Genomic DNA, 25150 nt, shown 5'->3' with positions numbered 1-25150 from the left:
ATGTATACTTACTTCCCCATATACAATGACAATGATTCTGCTGGTTCCATCTTGCAATGCTTGAGAGTGCGCTGCTTTGAACTCCAACTGACCCCAAACGCTCTCAATGAAGTTTGAGGAGAGCACAACTATCGTTCGTCGACTGGCTTCAACGCTCTGGAGAATCTGGTTCTGTATGTATTCTCCTGGGACCCAGTCTCTGTAGTGGAGGCAAATTCTATACTTGGGATCCCCATTTTCCAGTCCGGGAACCAAAACCGAGTTGACGAATTCTTCATCCTGCAATTAGTGGTTAGAAGTTAACATGGGGGTCTGGATAATCTCACATTAAAGGTTTGTTCAATCATAACCAAGCGAATGAGATCAGTATCTATAAATGCACTATGGGCTGAATAAACCATATACAAATTCTGTAATGAACTCAATAATCCAACAAATGATGCAAAAAAACTAATTAAATACAATACATAACCACTGTTTCATGTTACTGTGTAACAACTTGTGTAATACAATGTAGAAGAACTATCTACAGTATATCTGTGCCATGTAAAACACTACAAAGAAGTTGCAAGCTTTTGCAAATCCTAAAGTAATCATTGTTTAGTAAGTATTATACTGGCTTGTTCCATATTAAGCTCTGTAACGAAGGACAGTAACAAATATATTTAAAATAAATAAATATTCAGCATCTGGAAACATTTCGGCGCTTTTTAAATAAAATCAGGACGTTTAGCATTGTATTAATCTATAATTGAAAACCTTAGATGGAAATAGTACACACTTAATGCATTACTTTAGCCCCTGGCTGTATTTGCTTTATATATATATATATATATATCTATGGTACTTAACCTCAATTCCTACCTTAACCCTTGCTATTCAACCTCTTAATTTTTATTTCATAGCATTACAGGGTTTCCTCCTTTGTATTTGGGAGCTGAGTAGCCTTTACAAGTCTCTAGTGCTGACCTATATATCCCAATTTCATATCCAAATCAAATGAACAAGGCTGTTTCCAGTATACAGTATACATCTCTGTCGCTCAATATTCAAAGTAAAGTGCACATAACAAACCTTATGGGAATAACTAATGAAGGCATCAAATTTCTTGTCCGCGTCCAATTCATCTTCCGTGATCGCCCACAGACACATCCGATGCGCGTACAACCAAACTTTAATTCCTTGTTTGTATTTATAGAAACTAACTGTACCTGTAACAATAAAAATGTTTTGAGTAAACGTCAAATGTGTTTAGTATGATACCAGTATGAGCAAAGTATGTCGCATAAAATTTTTTTTGTCATAATATATTTACAAAACTTTGACATCTCACCAAAAACTGCGAAGAATAGCAGGAATGCGCCAATTGCAACAAGAGTGATTATAACCATTGGTTGCATGAAGTATGGGCAGAGGGAATATTTTGTCGAATCGTGGAGATATACATTGCCCCCTGCACAAGTAATTTCTTCATAGTCGGTAACCTGGGGGTAAAATAAGAGAGATTACTACATTAAACGCTTCTGTACACTACTACTTAAAGGCTGTCATAAAATCTTGTAGACCTATCATTAATAGTTCTAAACAATCAACATCAAGTTTTAAAGGTATAATCATTTGTATTTTTCCTAGCCATACAAACCTAAGTCCTTTAGTAGTGGGGTAAGATTCTGGCTAAAGCTAATTCAGGTCTGTCAATGCACAGAGCCTTCACTTGGATTCTGCCTGGGACTTGTGGGGTAGATGTGGCAGGAAGTGAAACCTAAAGGACTTAGATTACTTAGATTTATATAGCTAGGAAAAATACAAAATACTTTTGAAAATTACGATTTGTTTCTACGCAAATACAAACCCTCGTCCTTTAGTAATTCTTAGGAGGGAGGAAATTCCGCTCACCTAACTGGCTGGCTAGCAACACTGGATCAGAATGCTCAGTCCAGGAAGGAGAGTAGAGCAAAGGATCCTTACATCCCGTGACCCAAGATTGAATGACCTACTACGTCACAGCCTAGGAAGTTTTACGTGCTAGAACCTATCTTTAGTGAGAACAATGATCCTGTTAAGGGGACTTATAATTATTGGTTTTACCTTAACTGTTACGCTCCCCCTTGTAGGGAGTGTGGGGATTCTACACTTTCACTACCAATAAAATAAGCACCCATCACTAGCATGCTAACATACATCTATGATGTCGGTTCCAACTCCATAGCATCACACCGGCTGATCCTTAGAGAAGGAAAGAGCAAACAAGGCCTGACATCCTCACTTATACCTCAGACTTAAGATGTAACGACTACCACATGTCCTGTGGACATCATATCCTGGGACTTGTGGGAGTAATCCCAAAAATAGTGTACTGTGATGGTGGTCTTTCTCTTCTAGATGCCTGACTTTAACAGTTGGGCCAAATAATGGCTCCTTTTGAAGGTCAAAGTGGTACCAATCCCTTTGACTTCATCAGCTCTAGGAGGGGCTGAGAATGAAGGTACTTACCTTTGCTCCCCATAGCTCTACTAATGGTTTTACAAAGCCAGAAGATAGTATTTTTGGAGATTTTCTTCATCTTCCCTGAACTTACAGATTCAATAAGTGGTTCTACATGATCTCGTACACTAGCCTCACAGACAGGACAGAGAAGCAGATTGTCAGGATTATTGGTTGCCTCATTTAATGATGGTACTAAAAAGGAACCCAATGTAGAGTCACTGATCGATGGGTTCTGGGTTTTGGCCACAAATCCAGGAACGAATGAGAACTAAATCTGCCTCCTGCTGCGAATGTGACACTAAGTATGATAGACCATGTAGCTCTCCCACTCATTTGGTCAAAACTAATTCTAGCAAGAATACTATTTTAAGGGTAAGGTCCCTATCTCAGGCAAGCCTCAGTGGTTTGTATGACGTCTTTCTGAGTGATCTAAGGACCTTAGTCACATTCCCAGCTAGGGGTTTGATTTTATGAGGGGGGGCACAACTGCTCAAAACTCAAAGTACAGTAGATAATTCCCACAAGGAAGCGAGATCTACTCCTTTAGGTCTGAAAACGTGGCTCAAGGCTGAGTAATAGCCTTTAACCATTGGCACAGAAGTTTCTCATCCTGCATGTGTACAAGAATATCTGCATGTAGTGGAACAGAGGTTTTGAGTGGAGAAGTGTTCCTCTGACACCAATCACATAAGTGCTCAATTTGCTTGGTAGACTGCTGTTGAAGAATTTCAGTGTCCAGAGAGATGGATAATCTTCAACTGTGTAGTGACAGCCAGTTCATGAGTTGTGGTATCTCTTCACCTGTGGCTGGCATAGGAGGTCGTACCAGGTCGAGGGCTCTATCGGAACCTCCTTTAGGAGACTGAGAAAGTCCGAGTACCATTTCACATGTTGCCATTTTGGTGCTAACAGGGTCATCTGGAGATTGGTTGTGATGATAGTTCTGTGATCACCCTCCTTAGGAGATAAAAATGGATGGAAGGCATAGATGTTGAGGCCATCCCACAGATGGTGGAATATTTTCTCTAGTACTGCTGCTTGGTCCATCACTGGTAAACAATACACCTCCAGTTTGTTGTTTAGGTGAGAGAAATCATGTCTATTGTCAATGAATCCCACAAAGTCAGGGGTTCCCTCGCCTCAAGGGGATTAAAAGACCACTCAGAGCCACAATCTGACTGTGGTGACTCGGGTTGTCTGCAATACGCTTCCATTTTCCAGGGATGAAATGGGCAGACAGGTTTACTGCATTGTCCTGTGACCATAATCGCATTTTCACACCCCTTGCTTGTTGACATGAGTCACTAAAATCGTATTGGCGTTCATCAGCACTACTGAGTAACACCTTATCATGTCTTGACAGTGGATGAAAGCTAGGTACAGTATACCACCTTTAGTTCCAGTAGGTGTACAGTATTAAAGAGATCTTTTGTTTACTACTTCCGTCCACAGACCTAAGTGGAATGTTTTAAATTAGCCACTCCTCATCCCTCTCAGGAGGCATTTAAGAAAAGGATAACATCTTAGGAAAGAACCTAGCCCACTAGCATGTTCTTCTCCTGAAACCACAAGGACAGGTCTTCTCGGACTTTCTGTGTCACTCTCACAAGTGTGTACGAAGGGTCAGACCTTTAACACCAACTCGTCTTCAGAGTCCACTGCACGGAACAAAGGTGTAACTACAAATGTGGGACCAGATATTCTAACGAAGACATATGTCTAAGTAGTCTTTGCCAGTGGTTGGCTGTGAAGGACTTTTTTGTCAAGAGTGTAGAGACTTTCTTCAATCTCTGCAGCCTGGCCTGCAATGGGAAGACTTTGGCTTGGACCATGTGTATCCTCATCCTCAGTAGAAAAAGTACCGACATGAGGTGAGAGCAGACTTCGAAATTTATCCTTATACCCAGTTCATGATAAAACTCAAGAAGGTCCTTGTGGAGCATAAGTTAAGACTGATTCTGTCAGTAAAACCCAGTCTTCAAAAAATCTGAGAAGTCTTATTCCCATCACATGTGACCAGGACGATACCAGTGTGAACACTTGAGGGGCAGTAGATGGCCCTAAACAGGGTACTTGGAAGGAAACTGGAATCTTAACGTTCGCACAACGAACCGAAGGTATTTCTTTGAGTTACAATGGACAGGAATTTAAAAATAGGCATCCTATAGGTCTTTGGGCTGCAAGAGGTCCTTCCGTCTTATTGCATGTAGGACCATGTTAGGGGTCTTCACCTTGAACTTCGTTTGCAGAACAAAGTTGTTCAGAAGGGATAAGTCGATGACTGGTCTCCAACCTCCTGACAGTTTCTGTACTACAAACAAGTTGCTGTAAAACCCTGCAGACGAGTTGCTGACCTCCTCGATAGCTTTCTTGTCCTGCTCCCGAAGGAGTAAGTCTTTGATGGAGGCTCTTGAATAAAACAAGCAGCTCATCAGCTTTAGAGCGAGAGTTGGTGAACGGGAGCCAGTACCAATGCGATGGACCTCTACCCAAGGTTCTTCCCTGTGAAATTTTTCACCTCATTCAGACTTGACAGATATCTACCCAAGGTGCTGACACGTGGGGATTGTCACCTCTAACATGGTCCTCTTTTACAGTGAGATTGTCCGTGGTGAAAGAGCTGACCTTGCTCATTCTGTCTCCTGCATGGGGGAGGATCGTTGTCACTCTCATCAGCAGCTGCCTTGGAGACACGTTTAGCAGGCACGTAGGAGACTGCTTAAAGGTGGAAGTTCTCTTCTCACTTTTCTACTAATTCCTCTTTCAAGTGGGAAAGAGGGAGGCCTTCTGATAGTGGATTATTTCTCCAAGACATAGACCTTTGAGGCCATATGTTTCACAAATTCTTGACCACTGCGTCTCGGCATTTCATTACCCCGTTACTCCACTGATAGCACACTGGTGTAAAAACTCCCTCTCCTTTACTCCCAAAAGGAGATACAGTACTGCAAAATATGATGGCATTCCAGACCAGTGATCAATCCAAGAGGAAGCCTGCAATGTTGACATTGTTGCTACCTCTACGTTTATGGCCTCCAAGGCCAAGAAAACTGCTGTTGGCTGTGTGAGAGACTGCTGACGTCCCTGGAGTCGGAGTCGCTGTCTTACAGAATAGGGGAAGGATGGGCTCCCTCTGTCACTTAGAATTTCCTCTTATTCGAAAACACAGAAGGAATGAACTTAGAAGAACGACCTGCTCACAGAAAGTCTCTGGTAGCAGAAACTTTCGCTTCCAGCTTCTGAATAGTCCTTTCTGTTAGTTGGGACCATGGCAGCTTGAAGTGTTGTTTAGAGCTGTGATGTTTCCTGAAAAAGGAATATACCTTCCAGAGAAAAAAGCCTTCAGAGAATCACCTAATTTATTATTTATTAAGTTTCCTGATGATGTCCAATAACCTCAGGAAAGACTATTCCTCTTCAAGTTAGTTAGGGGTAGACTCCAAGGGTCTCACTTCGACAGCTCCCGATGAGTCAACAGCATGCGAAGTCTTTATAGGTTCAGGGGAAACAAGCCTTGACTTCTTCGATGAGGATACCTGAATGCAAGACTCGTTCCCCTTGTTTACTCTTCAACCTGGAAGCGATGTCCTTTTCCCTAACTTTCTTTTAGGTTAGGTTGAGCAATGGAAGAGAAGGCAGGATAAAAATGATCGGTGGAAAAAGAGGGTCCCATCTTATCTGGGGACTGGATCCAGACAAAGTTTTAGTACCACTCACTGAGGTTTGGACGTCCTACACTGAACGAAAAAAGTCAATAAAGGAGAGTTTGTACTCCCCTAAATTTTGAATGCATCCTAGCCACCAATCTTAGGTCTGCAGTGTGTGTAACTCCCTCCCTGCTTTACAGAGAAAAGACTAGAAGTTCTGATGGGCGCTTACACTTGTGTGCACACTTATGATCAGGGAAAATCATTGGAAGGGAGGAAATGGGACAGGACGGTTTCACTACGGTGCCGCTCCTTCGTAGAGAACTTCGAGAGGCATGTCCTTAAGATACCTGTTCTTTCTAGCTCTTGCAGTCACTTGTGGAGATGTTAGTTCCTGCGGGGGGAAGGTGAAACTGATCATAATCGAAAGATGTGCTTGTATATGACGTGTTTCTTCGCACTGTATGTTCTTCCCTAACTTCTGGGTCTTCTTGCGCCTGTGGTTATATACACTGTGATGGCGCACTTCTGCATGTTGCTGACACGTTTGTTGATGGCACTCTTTGGCCTTGCATGCTGCTGGAATATATATGTCAAACTTGTACGCTTTACTGGGATATAGCCAGATAAACCACTTACAACGCTTCCAGAGTAAGCTGGAAACTCAGAGTAGGAATCAATGCTCATGGGTGGCGAAAAGGGCGATGGCACACCAGGGTGCTTCGCATCCAAAAATCAAAGAGCTTTGGCCAGAGCAAGGTCAAAGACCAGGACTTCCAAAATTGAAAAATAGAGCTCCTTCTCAAGGGATGGGGGCTTTGTTTTTCTAGTGTAAGCATGGAGGCCTTAGGAACTTGCTCTGTGTGTGCAAAGTCATCGGGTCTTCTTCGACTTGTCCTCCTAGGAGTTAAACGAAGAACATCTGGAGCGAAGTTTTAGATGTCGGAAGTCAGGATCTCGCTGACTTTCCTGACCTCGAGGATGAACCTGAAGGAGAACAATCACGCTTAGATCTTTTTATTTTTTATTACTCTGAAATTTCATCCACTTGGGGTACAACTCTGCACACACAAACAAAGAGAGTCCAAAGTGCAGTGGTCCCCTATAAACAACAGACATGCAGAATGAAGATCAACCTTAAACTTTCTCATAAAGGTGCCACAGTGTTGATTTGACCGCCCTGGACATATCCGTATGCTGCTGCTGTTGTTTCACACTCATACTGTAAAGAGAGGAAAAGAAATATTAGTGAAAATCTCCAGGCCGGGTGGAGAACGTTGAGAACACTAAAGTGCAGCTAGATGGCCAAAATCAGAATGAAGGCTGTGCGCTGACAGACCCGGTCGTACCACCGGTCACTAGAACTTCAATGATCCTTCATTGGCTGTTTCTAGCTTTTGCCAAAATCTTATCTCTAATACAGGACAAGGGTTTGCATTCATGTAAGAACAAATACCGTTAAAACCATGATAAAGGCATACTCAATGTAAATATTGTCATAATTATTTTAGAAATCATCACATCTGAAATATTTTTTTTCTTCTAAATATTCATCAAAGCCCCGTGAAAATAAATTTAGAATATAATGTTATTAAAACCCAGTCTCACAACTTACTTTATGAGAATGAAAAAGTAAAAAGTTCCTGAAGTCTATCAAGTCGCAATTGCACTCCCATGGGTTCCCACTGAAACTGAGGGTCATATCTGTGGCATTCAGAAAGTCTAGCACTGGTTCCGATAGATGGGTAATCTCGTTTCCTCTGACATCTAGAACCTTCAAGGTAGCAGGGATGTCAGATTCATTGATGAATGAGATCTTGTTATTGGATACAGTCAAGTTCACTACGGCAGCATATTGGGAGTCTCTTAGCCCTTCCAGATTGTACAAACTGTTATTCTTCAAGTCCAAAGTGATTGATATAGGATTTGTATTGGATGTCGGTATGACACTCAGATCAGGTAGCTCCTGCAGTCCCAAGAAGGAGCAATCAATAATGGCCATTGAATCGTGTAAACGCCACAAGCACGAACAATTTCTGACACAGCTACTCTCCGGTGCGACACAATAAAGATTTTTCGAATCCACTTCTAACAGAGGTTTTTGATTACCATGGTGGTCATGACAGGTAAGCTTATCTTTGTCCTCCACCACGATATCCATGATTTTCTCATTGACCACAGGGAGTCCTTGAACAATACGTGTGAAATGATAAATTTTACAATCACAAAATAAGTTGTTTCCTTCCAGGTATAACTTTACTTCTTTATCATTCCTGAGCGCGTAAATATCATGGAGATCAATATTACTGATCTTGTTGTTTTTCAAATTTAGTGTGACAAAACTTTGTAAGAACAACAGGGAATGATATGACAAAGGACCTATTTCATTTCCAGAAAGATCCAGTTTCCGTAGATTCACAAAAACAATGTTGACGTCACGTGGTATGGATTTAATATTGTTGTCATTCAATAAGAGTTCTTCTAGGTTGACTTGGGAGTTAAGAGGAAATTCACTATTGTAAGGAACTGGCTGCTCCTGAATCATTTTGCCTGATGGTACTTCAAACGAGATGTTATTATGACCCAAATCCAAAAATGTCAATGATTTCTGACTGGGAAACATTGTGCCCTGGAGTTTCCTCAGGTTATTGTGCCTTAAAGACAAACTTTCTAGGTAATTACACTTCTCAAAGGCATCGATAGGTAGATCACCAAGACTATTATTGCTAAGATTGATTTTCTTCACATTTATCAACCTGTCAAAGGCTTTTTCTGGTAACTGTTTAAGGACATTGAAACTCAGGTTGAGGTCTTCCAGAGACAACAGGTTAGAAAAAACACCACCCGGTACGATTTCCATGAGATTTCCTTGTAAAGACAAGTTTTTAAGCGAGCCAAGATCTTGAAAAATATTTCTCTCCAACGAAGCTATCTGGTTGTGGCTAAAATCTAAGACTTCTAGATTGACTTTTTCACTAAATAATTCAGGATCAATTGCACTGATATAATTATATGAGAAACTAACATTTACCAAAGATGACAGATTAAAAAATAGGGCTGGTGGTAAAATCTCCAGCCTGTTGTTTTCAAAGTTGAGAGTTTCTAAGTCTGGCAAATTCAAGAATATTGACTCGGGCAACGAGCTAAAGCTATCATGGATCACTTTGATCGTTTTCAGACTTGGCGTATAAGAGAACAATTCGACTGGCAGTCCAAGAAAGTCATTATTCACCAACTCGACAGTTAACAAGTTTTCTAGTCCCTCCAGATGCCTTCCCTCGAGCTGCCGCTCTCTTTCATTGCGATCGTAGAAGCCGAACATAGTGACGTTCTCCGGGTACACCCCCATCTGGAAGAACAACTCTCCAAAAGACGTATTCGGCAACGGACATCCATAGACCTTGACTTGTTCTACGGAAGGGAAGCTGCAACCTTCTAAGAAGGTAAAGTCAAGGTTTATTGTTGTATTAGTGCACTTCACAAGAACCTCTCTTTCAAAGAGGATCTCCAAGTCATACTCTTCTCCGCTCGCAGAATTACTACAGTGTAAATTAATTCCATCTTCTTGACATTTATCACAAGACGTCACATTATTCCCACCCGCCGCCCATGCCAGAAATAGGAGGGCGGCCAGGTATTTCCAGGCGGCCATTGGTGGTAGGTCACAATCCAATTGTCTGTTCCTTGATCATTCCAGTGTGCAAGTCATAACCTGAAAATACATACCAGGATATTAGTAACCAGCCAATTATCTAGAAACAAATGACCAAAAGAATATCAATTGAAAATTATTTAACATCTATTTCAGCACAAGAAAGTCCTCAGCTTACAAACTTAATTGTTTCCAAGAAGCCGTATGCAAGTCGAATTTTGTTAAACTTTGGCCTAGGGCAGGTTTCACCTAACTAGGACGGGCTTCACCTAACTAGGACGGGCTTCACCTAACTAGGGCGGGCTTCCCCTAACTAGGGTAGGCTTCCCCTAACTAGGGTAGGCTTCCCCTAACTAGGGCGTGCTTCCCCTAACTAGGGTAGGCTTCACCTACATTGCATGCCTATGATTTTCAGCTGCAAATGTCAACAAATAGTCCTATTTCATAATGTAAATATAGTCTTGGTTACAGTTTCATATTGAAAATAAACTGTAGCCTTGCTTACCGTTTCATATTGCAAATATTGTCTTGCTTACTGATTCATGTTGCAAACATAGTCTTGCTAGCCTATTTCTGTTGCAAACATCGTCTTGCTTACCGTTTCATATTGCAAAGTCTTGCTTACCGTTTCATATTGCAAAGTCTTGCTTACCGTTTCATATTGCAAAGTCTTGCTTACCGTTTCATATTGCAAACATCGCCTTGCTTACTGTATCATATTTCAAACATCATCTTGCAAACAAAGTCTTGCTTGCCGTCTCATATTGCAAACATCGTCTTGCTTACCGTTTTATATTGCAAACATTGTCTTGCTTACTGTTTCACATTACAAACACAGTCTTAATTACCGTTTCACATTGCAAACATCATCTTGCTAACCGTTTCATATTGCAAACACCATCTTGCTTGACGCTTCATATTGCAAAAATAGTTTTGCTTACCGTTTCATCTTGCAAACATAGTCTTGCTTACTGTTTCATATTACAAAAAAGTCTTGTTTACCATTTCATATTGCAAACATAGTCTTGCTAACTGTTTCACATTGCAAACATCATCTTGCTTACTGTTTCACACTGCAAATATCGTCTTGCTTACCCTTTCATATTGCAAACATCTTCTTGCTTACCATTTCATATTGCAAACATCGTCTTGCTAACTGTTTCACATTGCAAACATCATCTTGCTTACTGTTTCACACTGCAAATATCGTCTTGCTTACCCTTTCATATTGCAAACATCTTCTTGCTTACCATTTCATATTGCAAACATCGTCTTGCTAACTGTTTCACATTGCAAACATCATCTTGCTTACTGTTTCACACTGCAAATATCGTCTTGCTTACCCTTTCATATTGCAAACATCTTCTTGCTTACCATTTCATATTGCAAACATCGTCTTGCTAACTGTTTCACATTGCAAACATCATCTTGCTTACTGTTTCACACTGCAAATATCGTCTTGCTTACCCTTTCATATTGCAAACATCTTCTTGCTTACCATTTCATATTGCAAACATCGTCTTGCTAACTGTTTCACATTGCAAACATCATCTTGCTTACTGTTTCACACTGCAAATATCGTCTTGCTTACCCTTTCATATTGCAAACATCTTCTTGCTTACCATTTCATATTGCAAACATAGTCTTGCTAACTGTTTCACATTGCAAACATCATCTTGCTTACTGTTTCACACTGCAAATATCGTCTTGCTTACCCTTTCATATTGCAAACATCTTCTTGCTTACCCTTTCATATTGCAAACATTGTCTTGCTTACCATTTCATATTACAAACATAGTTTTGCTTACCGTTTCATATTGCAAACATCATCTTGCTTACTGTTTCATATTGCAAACATCGTCTTGCTTACTGTTTCATATTGCAAACATCATCTTGCTTACTGTTTCATATTGCAAACATCGTCTTGCTTACCGTTTCACATTGCAAACATCATCTTGCTTACCGTTTCACATTGCAAACATAGTCTTGCTTACCGTTTCATCTTGCAAACATAGTCTTGCTTATCGTTTCATATTGCAAACATAGTCTTGCTTACCGTTTCATATTGCAAACATCATCTTGCTTACTGTTTCATATTGCAAACATCGTCTTGCTAACCGTTTCACATTGCAAACATCATATTGCTTACTGTTTCATATTGCAAACATCGTCTTGCTTACCGTTTCACATTGCAAACATCATATTGCTTACCGTTTCACATTGCAAACATCGTCTTGCTTACCGTTTCACATTGCAAACATCATCTTGCTTACCGTTTCACATTGCAAACATAGTCTTGCTTACCGTTTCATCTTGCAAACATAGTCTTGCTTATCGTTTCATATTGCAAACATCGTCTTGCTTACCATTTCACATAGCAAACATCATCTTGCTTACCGTTTCATATTGCAAACATAGTCTTGCTTACCGTTTCATATTGCAAACATCATCTTGCTTACTGTTTCATATTGCAAACATCGTCTTGCTAACCGTTTCACATTGCAAACATCATATTGCTTACTGTTTCATATTGCAAACATCGTCTTGCTTACCGTTTCACATTGCAAACATAGTCTTGCTTACCGTTTCATCTTGCAAACAGTCTTGCTTACCATTTCACATTGCAAACATCATCTTGCTTACCGTTTCATATTGCAAACATCATCTTGCTTACTGTTTCATATTGCAAATACTGTATCGTCTTGCTTACCATTTCATATTGCAAACATCATCTTGCTTACTGTTTCATATTGCAAACATCGTCTATCTTACCGTTTCGTATTGCAAACAGTCTTGCTTACCGTTTCATATTGCAAACATCTTGCTTACCGTTTTGTACTGCAAACAGTCTTGCTTACCATTTTATATTGCAAACAGTCTTGCTTACCGTTTCATATAGCAAAGCCTTGCTTACTGTTTCATTGCAAACATCATCTTGCTTACTGTTTCATTGCAAACATCATCTTGCTTACTGTTTCATTGCAAACATCATCTTGCTTACTGTTTCATTGCAAACATCGTCTATCCGTTTTGAAGTCTTGCTTACCATTTCATATTGCAAACATCGTCTTGCTAACTGCATTAAATTATATGATGATGTCTCATCGTAGTATTTCATTATGAGTCTTTGGTACAATATCTAAAATTCCTGATTGTTCGTAAGTATATTCAATACCAATGTTGCATTCCTGGTAAACATTTACTTCATTTAACCCTTAGCGAATAGATGTTGCATAATATATATTTGTTTTACTCGTAATGAAAGCAAACTAGAAGTTGCATAATAAAAAAAATATTTTTTTCACTCGTTATAAAAAGCAAAAATAGCTACACAATGCAGTACAATATGATTTCATAAAGAAATAAAATTTTCTTGATTACCTAATGACACTATGATTGAATATCCATCACCTGTATGGAATTTTTGTTCATATTTTTAATAAATTCTTAAGCAATACATAAAAAATACAGAACAGAGGGTTCATTTAAACAAAAAGAATGCAAAGATGAACATAATGAACTATATACAAGCATACGCTACGTGAAAACCTTATGTGTAGGCTAAAGCAAGCAGGGAATAGGGGTAGATTTCGACCCCTGTGGCTGGATACTTTCCTCCCTTTTAATACATAACTAGAAAAGCACTCTAAGAATGCAGACCTCCACCACGGCAACTTATTTCTCAAAGCCAGCTTGCCTTTCCCCACCTAAATTTAGACCATATGAGTATTTGAAGTCTGTGTTATGTTTAATTCAGTCGACCTTATTATCATTAGCTAAGCTACAACCCTAATTGGAAATGCAGGATGCTCTAAGCTCAAGGGCTCCTATAGGGGAAAATAGCCCAGTGAGGAAAGGAAGTAAGGAAACTGATAGTGTGTCTGGGTGTACCCTCATGCAAGAGGACTCTAACCCATGGCAGTGGAAGGCCATGGTACAGAGGCTATGGCACTATCCTAATACAGAAGGTTTTACCAATAAATTACCATATCCCACTTACAGTTACACCAATAAACCCAGTTATACCAATAAATTACCACCGCACACAACAGTTAAACCAATAAACCACCTTCTAATGCTGAAGGTTTAACTAATAAATTACCATCTCACACAACAGTTAAACCAATAAACCACCTCCTAATGCTTAAGGTTTTACCAATAAATTACCATCTCTTATACAGTTATACCAATAAACCACCTCCTAATGCTTAAAGTTTTACCAATAAATTACCATCTCTTATACAGTTAAACCAATAAACCACCTCCTAATGCTTAAGGTTTTACCAATAAATTACCATCTCTTATACAGTTAAACCAATAAACCACTTCCTAATGCTTAAAGTTTTACCAATAAATTACCATCTCTTATGCAGTTATACCAATAAACCACTACCTAATGCTGAAGGTTTTACCAATAAATTACCATCTCACACATACAGTTAAACCAATAAACCACCTCCTAATGCTTAAAGTTTTACCAATAAATTACCATCTCTTATGCAGTTATACCAATAAACCACTTCCTAATGCTTAAAGTTTTACCAATAAATTACCATCTCTTATACAGTTATACCAATAAACCACTCCCCAAATGCTTAAGGTTTTACCAATAAATTACCATCACTTATACAGTTAAACCAATAAACCACTACCTAATGCTTAAGGTTTTACCAATAAATTACCATCTCACACATAAGTTATACCAATAAATCACCATCTCTTATACAGTTAAACCAATAAACCACCTCCTAATGCTTAAGGTTTTACCAATAAATTACCATCTCTTGTACAGTTAAACCAATAAACCACATCCTAATGCTGAAGGTTTTACCAATAAATTACCATCTCACACACAGAGTTATACCAATAAACAAGGTCCTAATGCTTAAGGTTTTACCAATAAATTACCATCTCTTATACAGTTATACCAATAAACCACCTCCTAAGGCTTAAGGTTTCACCAATAAATTACCATCTCTTATACAGTTATACCAATAAACCACCTCCTAATGCTTAAGGTTTCACCAATAAATTACCATCTCTTATACAGTTATACCAATAAATCATCTCCTAATGCTTAAGGTTTCACCAATAAATTACCATCTCTTATACAGTTATACCAATAAACTACCTCCGTATGCTAAAGGTTTTACCAATAAATTTCCATCTCACACAGAGTTATACCAATAAACAAGGTCCTTATAACGAAGGATATATCAATAAATTATCTCTCTAACGAAGGAAGGCGGCCGTAATAGGATCTCTATGAGGGACGGACACAGGATCTCAAAGGATGGGCAAAGGAGCTTAATGATTACGTTGATAAGACTGACTATTACAAGAGAGAGAGAGAGAGAGAGAGAGAGAGAGAGAGAGAGAGAGAGAGAGAGAGAGAGAGAGAGAGAGAGAGAGAATATATACATTAAGTTGATCGTAGACTTTTACAGTAAAAATCTTTTCAAAATTTGTGCATCTGGGAGAGAGAGAGAGAGAGAGAGAGAGAGAGAGAGAGAGAGAGAGAGAGAGAGAGAGAGAGAGAGAGAGAGAGAGAGAGAATGTTGTTGATTACGAGAAAATATACAGTAAGTTGATCGCAGACGAGAGAGAGAGAGAGAGAGAGAGAGAGAGAGAGAGAGAGAGAGAGAGAGAGAGAGAGAGAGAGAGAGAGAGGTTGTTGATAACGAGAAAATATACAGTAAGTTGATCGCAGACGAGAGAGAGAGAGAGAGAGAGAGAGAGAGAGAGAGAGAGAGAGAGAGAGAGAGAGAGAGAGAGAAAGAATGAATTAAATCAAGCAAATAAGGAATGAACAGTCTACAGAAATAAATATTTTCAAAATATTAATTTTCAACTAATTCACCGTTATGGGTTATGTCAAAATTACACAGGATTAAAACTATGCACTTCTATAAGGATTCAAGCTATATGTATTTTCTCAATACTGTCTCGTCAGTATTTTTTCTTATCCTTGACTTAATTATGTTTAATTTAAGGCCTTGATTGGGTAAGGCAATGTAAGGTATAATTCCCCAGCTTTTTTAATTAATTAAACAAGATAGACTTAGCTTAGGTAACAAGCTAATTATTAATTATGGGTTAAGGTTTATTTAACTACAAGCAATATTGAAATAGTTAACTTTAACTCGTTTATAAACAGATTATGGTTCTCTTGCTTGAGGGTAAACTCGGGCACACTATTCTATCCGATTTTTCTTCATCTTGTTTTGTTGAAATTTTTATAGTTCATATAGGAAATATTTATTTTAATGTTGTTACTGTTCTTAAAATATTTTATTTTTCCTTGTTTCCTTTCCTCACTGGGCTATTTTTCCTGTTGGGGGGCTCTGGGATTGTAGCATCCTGCTTTTCCAACTAGGTTTGTTAGCTTAGCTAATAATAATAATAATAATAATAATAATAATAATAATAATAATAATGTTTATTTAATTATAAACAATGTTGAAATAGTTAACTCGTTGTCAGGTTAATCTAAGGCAATAATTAATGTTTTATTTCCTTGAATAATTAAAGAATTCTCTTATACGACCTGACAAAACTTATAATATTATTATTCTACGACCTCACAAAACTTATAATATTCTTCAACATTTTACTATACCTTATGTCCCTTTTCAAAATGTCTAGCTATTCGCAGAGTCCTTGTGTCCCTTCTAATATTCGCAAAACTGTATTCAACTATTTAGTCACAAACACAAAGATATATTCGTTCAGAACTTATTCTTTCTTATACAGCATAATTACTTTCAAGTTTGTTAATAAAAGATAAGTTATATCAAACGCATGGCTATCACGAACACCAATGAATCTCTTTATAAACTGTTCACTTGAAAATACTTAATTTAATCTCATAAAACAAATGTCAAGCAACTGCAAGTGACATACACTGCACTATACGAGGTCACAGTACTGAATGACTAACTAAAAAAAGTCCTACAAAGTTGGAAGTTCCCAAACTCCCAGCTCTGATGGGGGAAAACATCTCGTACGAACATCCCATCCGAGACCGCTCCGGGAAGCCCGAATTATACCTTGGTTTTCCATAGAAAACCGAGAAATTTGGAACGTTATATTAGCAGGTGAATAATATTAATCACTCATAAGACGAGCATAATCAATCCTTATCTAATTAAAACCACAATGAAAAGTTATTGATAAACAGCTGGTAACTGAAAAAAAATTACTTCCTACGTCTGGCAATGTGACTGACCACTCCATAAGCATGGCAGCAGCTTGGGAATTTGGGGGTTGCATGCTAACTCCCTGCTTAATTACGTCATGAGACTGACCAAGATCAACACTATGTTGATGGAGCAAGATGAGAAAAGGAATATATTCTTTCTCCTGTTTACGAACAATCTATATCAATGTTTTACTTGATATTAAAATCATTTCTATGTACAAAATGGACATGGGCTTGTAGAACGAAATGAACTGAAATTATAGAGCATATTTAAGAGAGAATAGAATGACAATAAAATGACAACACATTCTGGGCCACTGAGTAAACACTTAAAAGATATTAATCTTCTCAAACAGCAGAAATTCGTTGAGATTATCATTTGCCCTTTCAAAATATATAATATTTGGCTAACTATACTGCAGCCGATGGAAAAGATTTTTACTATATTTAAAGCTTTGAGTTAGTAAAAATCTTAAAGTATTTTTCTGTTATCTTCTCTGTGTAATAAAAAGAGCAAGTGTCTGGATATATATATATATATATATATATATATATATATATATATATATTATAATATATATATATATATATATATATATATATATATATATATATATATATATACAATTTCTTTGATGTATGAAAAGACAATCTCTCACAAATTACCTAAACTGCCGTATGGTAGTTTGGAAAGGGGGAGTGGGAAGAGCTGAATCTGTAAACAGTGCGTGTGTGTGTGCATATCTAAAATTTAGCCGCCATTTTTGACGGGCCGCGTACACTAATGTGTACATTAATTGTCCGATAATTTGTCCAAACCTTGAGAGACTCATCCAAGTAACTTTTTTAGCCTGATATGATTTAAATACTTTTTTTTTTTTCTATCGTACCGTAACTCGGCAACCAAATCGCAACGGCTAAGCAACCCCATCCCATTGGCTAGCAACCCCATTGCAACGGCTAAGCAACCAAATCGCAACGGCTAGCAAGCCCATCCCAACGGCTAGCAACCCCATCCCATTGGCTAGCAACCCCATTGCAACGGCTAAGCAACGCCATCCCATTGGCTAGCAACCCCATTGCAACGGCTAAGCAACCAAATCGCAACGGCTAGCAACCCCATCCCAACGTCTAAGCAACCCCATCCCATTGGCTAGCAACCCCATTGCAACGGCTAAGCAACCAAATCGCAACGGCTAGCAAGCCCATCCCAACGGCTAGCAACCCCATCCCATTGGCTAGCAACCCCATTGCAACGGCTAAGCAACGCCATCCCATTGGCTAGCAACCCCATTGCAACGGCTAAGCAACCAAATCGCAACGGCTAGCAAGCCCATCCCAACGGCTAGCAACCCCATCCCATTGGCTAGCAACCCCATTGCAACGGCTAAGCAACGCCATCCCATTGACTAGCAACCCCATTGCAACGGCTAAGCAACCAAATCGCAACGGCTAGCAACCCCATCCCAACGGCTAGCAACCCCATCCCATTGGCTAGCAACCCCATTGCAACGGCTAAGCAACCCCATCCCATTGGCTAGCAACCCCATTGCAACGGCTAAGCAACCAAATCGCAACGGCTAGCAACCCCATCCCAACGTCTAAGCAACCCCATCCCATTGGCTAGCAACCCCATTGCAACGGCTAAGCAACGCCATCCCATTGGCTAGCAACCCCATCCCATTGGCTAGCAACCCCATTGCAATGGCTAAGCAACACCATCCCAACAGCTAAGCAACACCATCCCAACGGCTAGCAACCCCATCCCATTGGCTAGCAACCCCATTGCAACGGCTAAGCAACACCATCCCAACGGCTAAGCAACACCATCCCAACGGCTAGCAACCCCATCCCATTGGCTAGCAACCCCATTGCAACGGCTAAGCAACACCATCCCAACGGCTAGCAACCCCATCCCATTGGCTAGCAACCCCATTGCAACGGCTAAGCAACACCATCCCAACGGCTAGCAACACCATCCCAACGGCTAGCAACCCCATCCCATTGGCTAGCAACCCCATTGCAACGGCTAAGCAACCCAATTGCAACGGCTAAGCAACACCATCCCAACGGCTAGCAACCCCATCCCATTGGCTAGCAACCCCATTGCAACGGCTAGCAACCCTATCTCCACGGCTTAGCAACCCTATCCCAACGGCTTAGCAACCCTATCCCAACGGCTTAGCAACCCCATCCCATTGGCTAGCAACCCCATTGCAACGGCTAAGCAACCCAATTGCAACGGCTAAGCAACACCATCACAAAAGCTAGCAACCCCATCGCAATGGCTAGCAACCCTATCTCAACGGCTAGCAACCTTATCTAAATGGCTAGCAACCCCATCCCAATGGCTAAGCAACTCCATCGCAACGGCTAGCAACCCCATTGCAACGGCTAGAAACCCCATTGCAACGGCTAGAAACCCTATCCCAACGGCTTAGCAACCCTATCCCAACGGCTAAGCAACCCCATCGCAACGGCTAAGCAACCCCATCGCAACGGCTAAGCAACCCCAGCGCAATCGATAGGGAACTCCATCGCAATGTCTAAGCAACCTTATCGCAACGGACCATATGAAAGCAACAAAATGAGACATGTCTCCGTTGAAGTCGAGGGTCCTTTTATCTGATCAATCCTTCGTTCAATTCTCCCCCAATTTATCTGTCTTGATCTACGCTTTGATGAATTATTTCCGGCTCTTTAAAAGGGGCTCTTGAAATAACATTGGTGATACAGCTGAAATTTTACTTTAAAGGGCTGGTTTTATGGTCATATACTGGTATCGAAACACTATACAGACGGAGTGGAAGGACGATGTCTGAGGCCTTTGTCCTGCAGTTGACTAGTTACGGATGATGAGGATTTTATTATTAAAAGGGAAGAGATTAACTAGCACTGCAAGCTCGACTCTTACAATGCTGGCCCGATTGAATTCGGATATAAAAATACTTTAAAATAATAAAATAAAAAGTAAATATATATAAAACATAGGATAAAAATATATAATTATATTGAGATGATGATGATGATTTGGTTCCTAACATAGTCATTGGAGTAAGGACATGTATCATGAGCTTACCAAAATGTTGATTGGACTATCGGTAACTCCGAAGGATATCCTGGTTGGCCACGTCACAGGATGGCATCCGTTTGTGATCTTGGCACTTCATAAATGCCAGCAGATAAGATTAAATACAATGTTCTTCTTCCCCACCATTACTCCTACATTAAGGGGTCGGTTGCCAATGCCCCCTCTTCATGGCCTTCTATCAATGGCTTCCGCTTCCACCTAACCTCTTCTCTCCATATCATCCTTCAACTTATCTTCTTTCTCACCTTTATCCCGACATTAAGGGTTGGTTGCCTGATTCGGCCTCTTCATGGCCTTCTACCAAAGGCATCCTCTTCCACATTCCTCTTCTCTCCATGTCATCCTTCACCTCATCTTCTTTCCACCGTTATCCCCACATTAAAGGGTCGGTTGCCCGATGTACCCTCTCCAATGCCTTCGATCAAAGGCTTCCTCTTCACCTAACATCTTCTCTCCATATCATCCTTCACCTATATCCTTTCCCACCGCTATCCCGACATTAAGAGGTCGGTTGCCCGATGTGTCCTCTCCAAGGCCTTCTATCAATGGCCGCCTCTTCCACTATTCTCTTCTCTCCATATCATCCTTTATTGTATCTCACCATCCAAATTCTCTGCCTCCCTCTCGATCTTCTCCCCCTTAACAGGTTCCTCCTAGGCCCTCCTCACTCCCTCCTCACCATCCATCCACAACACATGCCCAAACCATCTCAGTCCTGACACTTTTATCATCTCAGTAATCTTCACTACACCTGCCATACTTCTTATTTCATAATTTTCCACTTAAATACAATCTTCAACACTAAATCCACTCGAATCTGTAAAAGGATTGACCCCTCTTAGAAACACTGTGGGTCCGTCACACTTTTAGTTTCACAGACATAATAAACAACACAGTTTACAGCACGAGTGTTTGACTGAGACTGACTAAGGACTTAAGGTTTGCTTTTCTTAAAATTGGGGAGAAAAAACTTTCGCTTGGGTATTTAATTGTGTAACAAGCAATTAGCGCGCGAACGTTCTTCCTCGCTAAAGTTCAGTTGTATTTTACCAACATCAAGTTTTTATTTTTTTTTATTTTAGGGAAGATGATTTTCTAATCAGAATATACATGATTCGGTAAAAGATTCATATGTATATAGGTATCATACAGTTTCAAGCCATCCTTGAAAGTATACAAGACGAAATCAGTCATTATTTACATAGTTCCCCTTTTTGTGAGCAAGATGTATAATGTCTAAACCTAAATCTACATATACAAAGGGAAATTATTATTATTATTATTATTATTATTATCATTATTATTAGCTTTGCCACAACCCTTCTTGAAAAAGCAGGATGCTAAAAGCACATGGAAAAATAGCCCAGCGAGGAAAAAAAAGAAGGAAATATAAAAATTACAAGAGAAGTATGAACAATTAAAATATCTGAAGAACAGTATCATTAAAATACATATTTCATAAACTATAAAAACTTAAAATGAAAAAACAGTAAGAGAAATAAGTTAGAATAGTGTGCCCGAGTGTACCCTCAAGCAAGAAAACTCTGCCAATAAGATAACTTTCTTATAAGATTTACACAATGTTATGTTGTGTCTATAGCCTTTGTAAAATCATAATGAAATTCTTCTGAAAGTAAACTAACAGGATTTCTTACTATTAAATAAAATATGCGACCCCAAAGACTATATACCAAGCTTCCTCTAGGCATCAGAAAGACAAGATATTATGGGTTTCAAAAGGAAACTGAAGACTTTCTTGTTCTCTAAGTGCTTAGGTAACGTGGATTGACAATAAACACCAGTTATGTAGTGTGATAAGCGATATACCCGAGAATGTATACAATAAACTGATCTTGTATGTCTTGTAGTGTGTATAGTTCCCTCGTGTGATTAGACCAGGAAAGCAGCCCTTAAAGTAAAGACGGTAACTATAGTCATTTTTTTTTAGTGAAGCAGATTTGCACCGACTCGCAGGGGTGCCCATTTAGCTCGGAAATGTTTCCTGATAGCTGATTGGTCGGAAGTATCCGGATAAAAATACTTCCAACCAATCAGCTATCAGGGAACTTTTCCGAGCTAAAGGGGCACCCCTGCGAGTTGGTGTAAATCTCCCTCACAAAAAAATTGACTAAAGTATCCGGACAAAAATACTTCTGACCAATAGCTATCAGGGAATATTTCCGAGCTAAAAGGGCACCCCTGCGAGTCTGTGTAAATCTGCCTCACTAAAAAAAAATTGACTATAGTGAAAAATCTCATGTTACGAGAGAAAAAAAACTTTGAATTCTTGAGCTCTCATGATTAAAGAAAAGTCGGATTTTATCATTTCCTTGCTCTTCGGTCGTTTATCTGAAAGGGGGGGGGGGGGGGTAATAACTGGCGCCAACAGCTGGGAAAGCCACTCCGGGACTATAAAGTCCAGCGCGCGCACTTGCAAAAACAACTTTTTAAGCTGCAATCATCCCGTTTCGAACGTTCCCTACAGATGGAAGCGGTGCCTATACAAAGAGTCCCATATGACCTCTGACGAGAGATAAAAAAAAAGAAAAAATGTCTCTTTTGTAGAGAACAAAGCCGGGGACTATAAACATATGCTGAGATCCTCGTAGGGTTTTTAAAAACTCTTCCTTATCTTGGTCTTAGCTGTTTGTTCTTTCAACGCGAGGAAGATACCATAGTGTTTTTTTTTATGTTAACAGTACTACAAAAGGAGAGATATCGTATGGCATGGATCTGTCTTTCAAAAAAAAAAAAAAAAAAAAAAAAAAAACAGTTTGGGGGGGAAAATGATAGCTTGAGATATGGGTACAGATGTTATGTACTTCACATTGTAATTTGAGCATGAAAATGAATTAAAGTATTTAAAGTCGAAAACTGAAAAATTAAAACAATAACTGGCGTTCGAGTCCCGCTCAAACTCGTTAGTTCCTGTGCTCGTTGCAACCTCACCATCCTTGTGAGATAACGATACGGAGGGGGAGCCTGTAGGTTTATCAGTTGAGTCATCAGCAGCCATTGCCTGACCCTCCTTAGTCCTAGCTCGGGCTTGGGCGCTGATCAAAAGTAAATATGGTCAGTCTCTAGGGCATTGCTCTGCTTGATGGGGCAATGTCAAACCAATGACTGGAGTTCGAACCCCTCTCAAACTCGTTAGTTCCTTTGGTCGCTGCAACCTCACCATCATTGTGAGATAACGATGAGGGGGGAGGGGAGCCTATAGATCTATCTGCCGAGTCATCAGCAGCCATTGCCTGGCCCTCCTTGTTCCTAGCTTGAGTGGAGAGGTGGTTTGGGCGCTGATCATATGTATATATGGTCAGTCTCTAGAGCATTGTCCCGCTTGATAGGGCAATGCCACTGTCCCTTGCCTCTGCCATTCATGAGTGGCTTTTAAACCTTTAAGCCTTTAAAACAGATCTACTTTAATGCGTTCTTGCAAAACGAAACTTACAAAAGGCATAACAATAATAAGAGTTAAAATCTCGGGCAAAATGGGAACATATTGGCAATAAACTTTCCGAATGTTGCCAGCGGAGCCGAGCAGGACAATCCCAGAAGAGTTCGTTCTTTTAAGAAATTATTCTAGCGAAAATGAGTTCGTTCTTTTTAGGACATTAATCTAGCTAAAAATACTAAGACACAAGAACCAACATATGAAAAAATTAATATATATAATAAAGGGTATGTGTGTGTAAATATATATAATTTATATATATATATATATATATATATATATATATATATATATATATATATATATATATAATATTATATATATATATACAGTGTGCTCCAATAGAAGGTGGACAGCATGTAAAATAGGTTTATGCATCGGCTTTTGTATTTTTGTTCACAATACAATATAATTGCCAATGCAGTAATTGTGTTAGTAAATATAATTGTATGTATACGCAATCTCAAAATAAACGTAATAATTCACTGTCTACCTACTATTAGACCACCTTTTACATAAATTATTAATATATATCTTTCCGGTCACGCCCGCGATACTGCCAGACTTACAACTACTCGGTCTTTCTCTGTCCCTTAGGTAAGGGGGTGCAGGGAGTAGTCATACGTTGATGAGTAGGGGGTGCGTGTGCGCATGTGTTTGTGCACATATCTTTCTAAATAGTTAGCCGTCATTTATGATGGGTCGTGTACACTAATTTATTCATAAAAGCTCCCCACTTGGGCCTTATATTGTACATCTTCCAATGATGTTATTATATTGTTCATTTTCAATTATGTTAATATATTGTACATCTTCCAATTATGTTATTATATTGTACATCTTTCAATGATGTTATTATATTGTTCATCTTTCAATGATGTTATATTGTACATCTTCAATGATGTTATTATCAATTGTACATCTTTCAATGATGTTATTATATTGTACATCTTTCAATGATGTTATTATATTGTACATCTTCCAATGATGTTATTATATTGTACATCTTTCAATGATGTTATTATATTGTACATCTTCCAATGATGTTATTAACAATCTAATTTTGCATATATATATATATATATATATATATATATATATATATATATATATATATATATATATATAATATATATACTGTATATATATATATATATATATATATATATATATATATATATATATATATATATATATTGAGAGAGAGAGAGAGAAGAGAGAGAGAGAGAGAGAGAGAGAGAGAGAGAGAGAGAGAGAGAGAGAGAGAGAGAGAGAGAGAGAGAGAGAGAGATATCAGATGTCCTAGGCTGACATTTAGGACTAGAGTAGAAATTCCTTGGCCAGAAGTTAATGACAGAACACCCAGATATATGGACTTAACACTTCCTTAAGTTACTCCTCTTAAATCTCTATTCATCCCGTTTTCTGTTCATTCAGACTTTATCCGTTATTTTAGCATTTTTTATAACACTCTTTTTCGTTATTCGTTATTATCCTTCAACTGTTTAGTTATTCAATAGTATACGATTCAAAATTATTATAAATAGTGATTTTTAGGGGAAATTACAGCAAAATCTTGTATTTTCTTTACATACAAAATAGCAAATACATGGAACGG

General features: G+C 39.1%; 1 protein-coding gene across 2 annotated transcripts in view; it reads right to left on the bottom strand.

Annotated features, from left to right (window-relative positions):
- Positions 1–25150, bottom strand: part of LOC137652508 (protein toll-like) — a 37154-nt gene that overhangs the window by 5272 nt on the left and 6732 nt on the right. Inside the window, exons 1-5 of one of the 2 annotated variants that reach the window (XM_068385955.1) lie at positions 16406–16682; positions 7750–9846; positions 1334–1484; positions 1075–1211; positions 13–279 (exon numbers count right to left, since the gene is read on the bottom strand). In XM_068385955.1, coding sequence (XP_068242056.1) covers positions 13–279; positions 1075–1211; positions 1334–1484; positions 7750–9786 — 2592 coding nt within the window. In that variant the 5' untranslated portion in view covers positions 9787–9846; positions 16406–16682. Of the gene's footprint in view, positions 1–12; positions 280–1074; positions 1212–1333; positions 1485–7749; positions 9847–16405; positions 16683–25150 lie in introns of those variants that run through there. The other variant, XM_068385954.1, reaches the window with a different exon arrangement.

The sequence above is a fragment of the Palaemon carinicauda genome, chromosome 13 (genome assembly GCF_036898095.1).
Source record: "Palaemon carinicauda isolate YSFRI2023 chromosome 13, ASM3689809v2, whole genome shotgun sequence".
NCBI lineage: Eukaryota > Metazoa > Arthropoda > Malacostraca > Decapoda > Palaemonidae > Palaemon > Palaemon carinicauda.
Note: the sequence above shows the minus strand (reverse complement) of the source record. Positions and strands in the feature narration are given on the sequence as shown.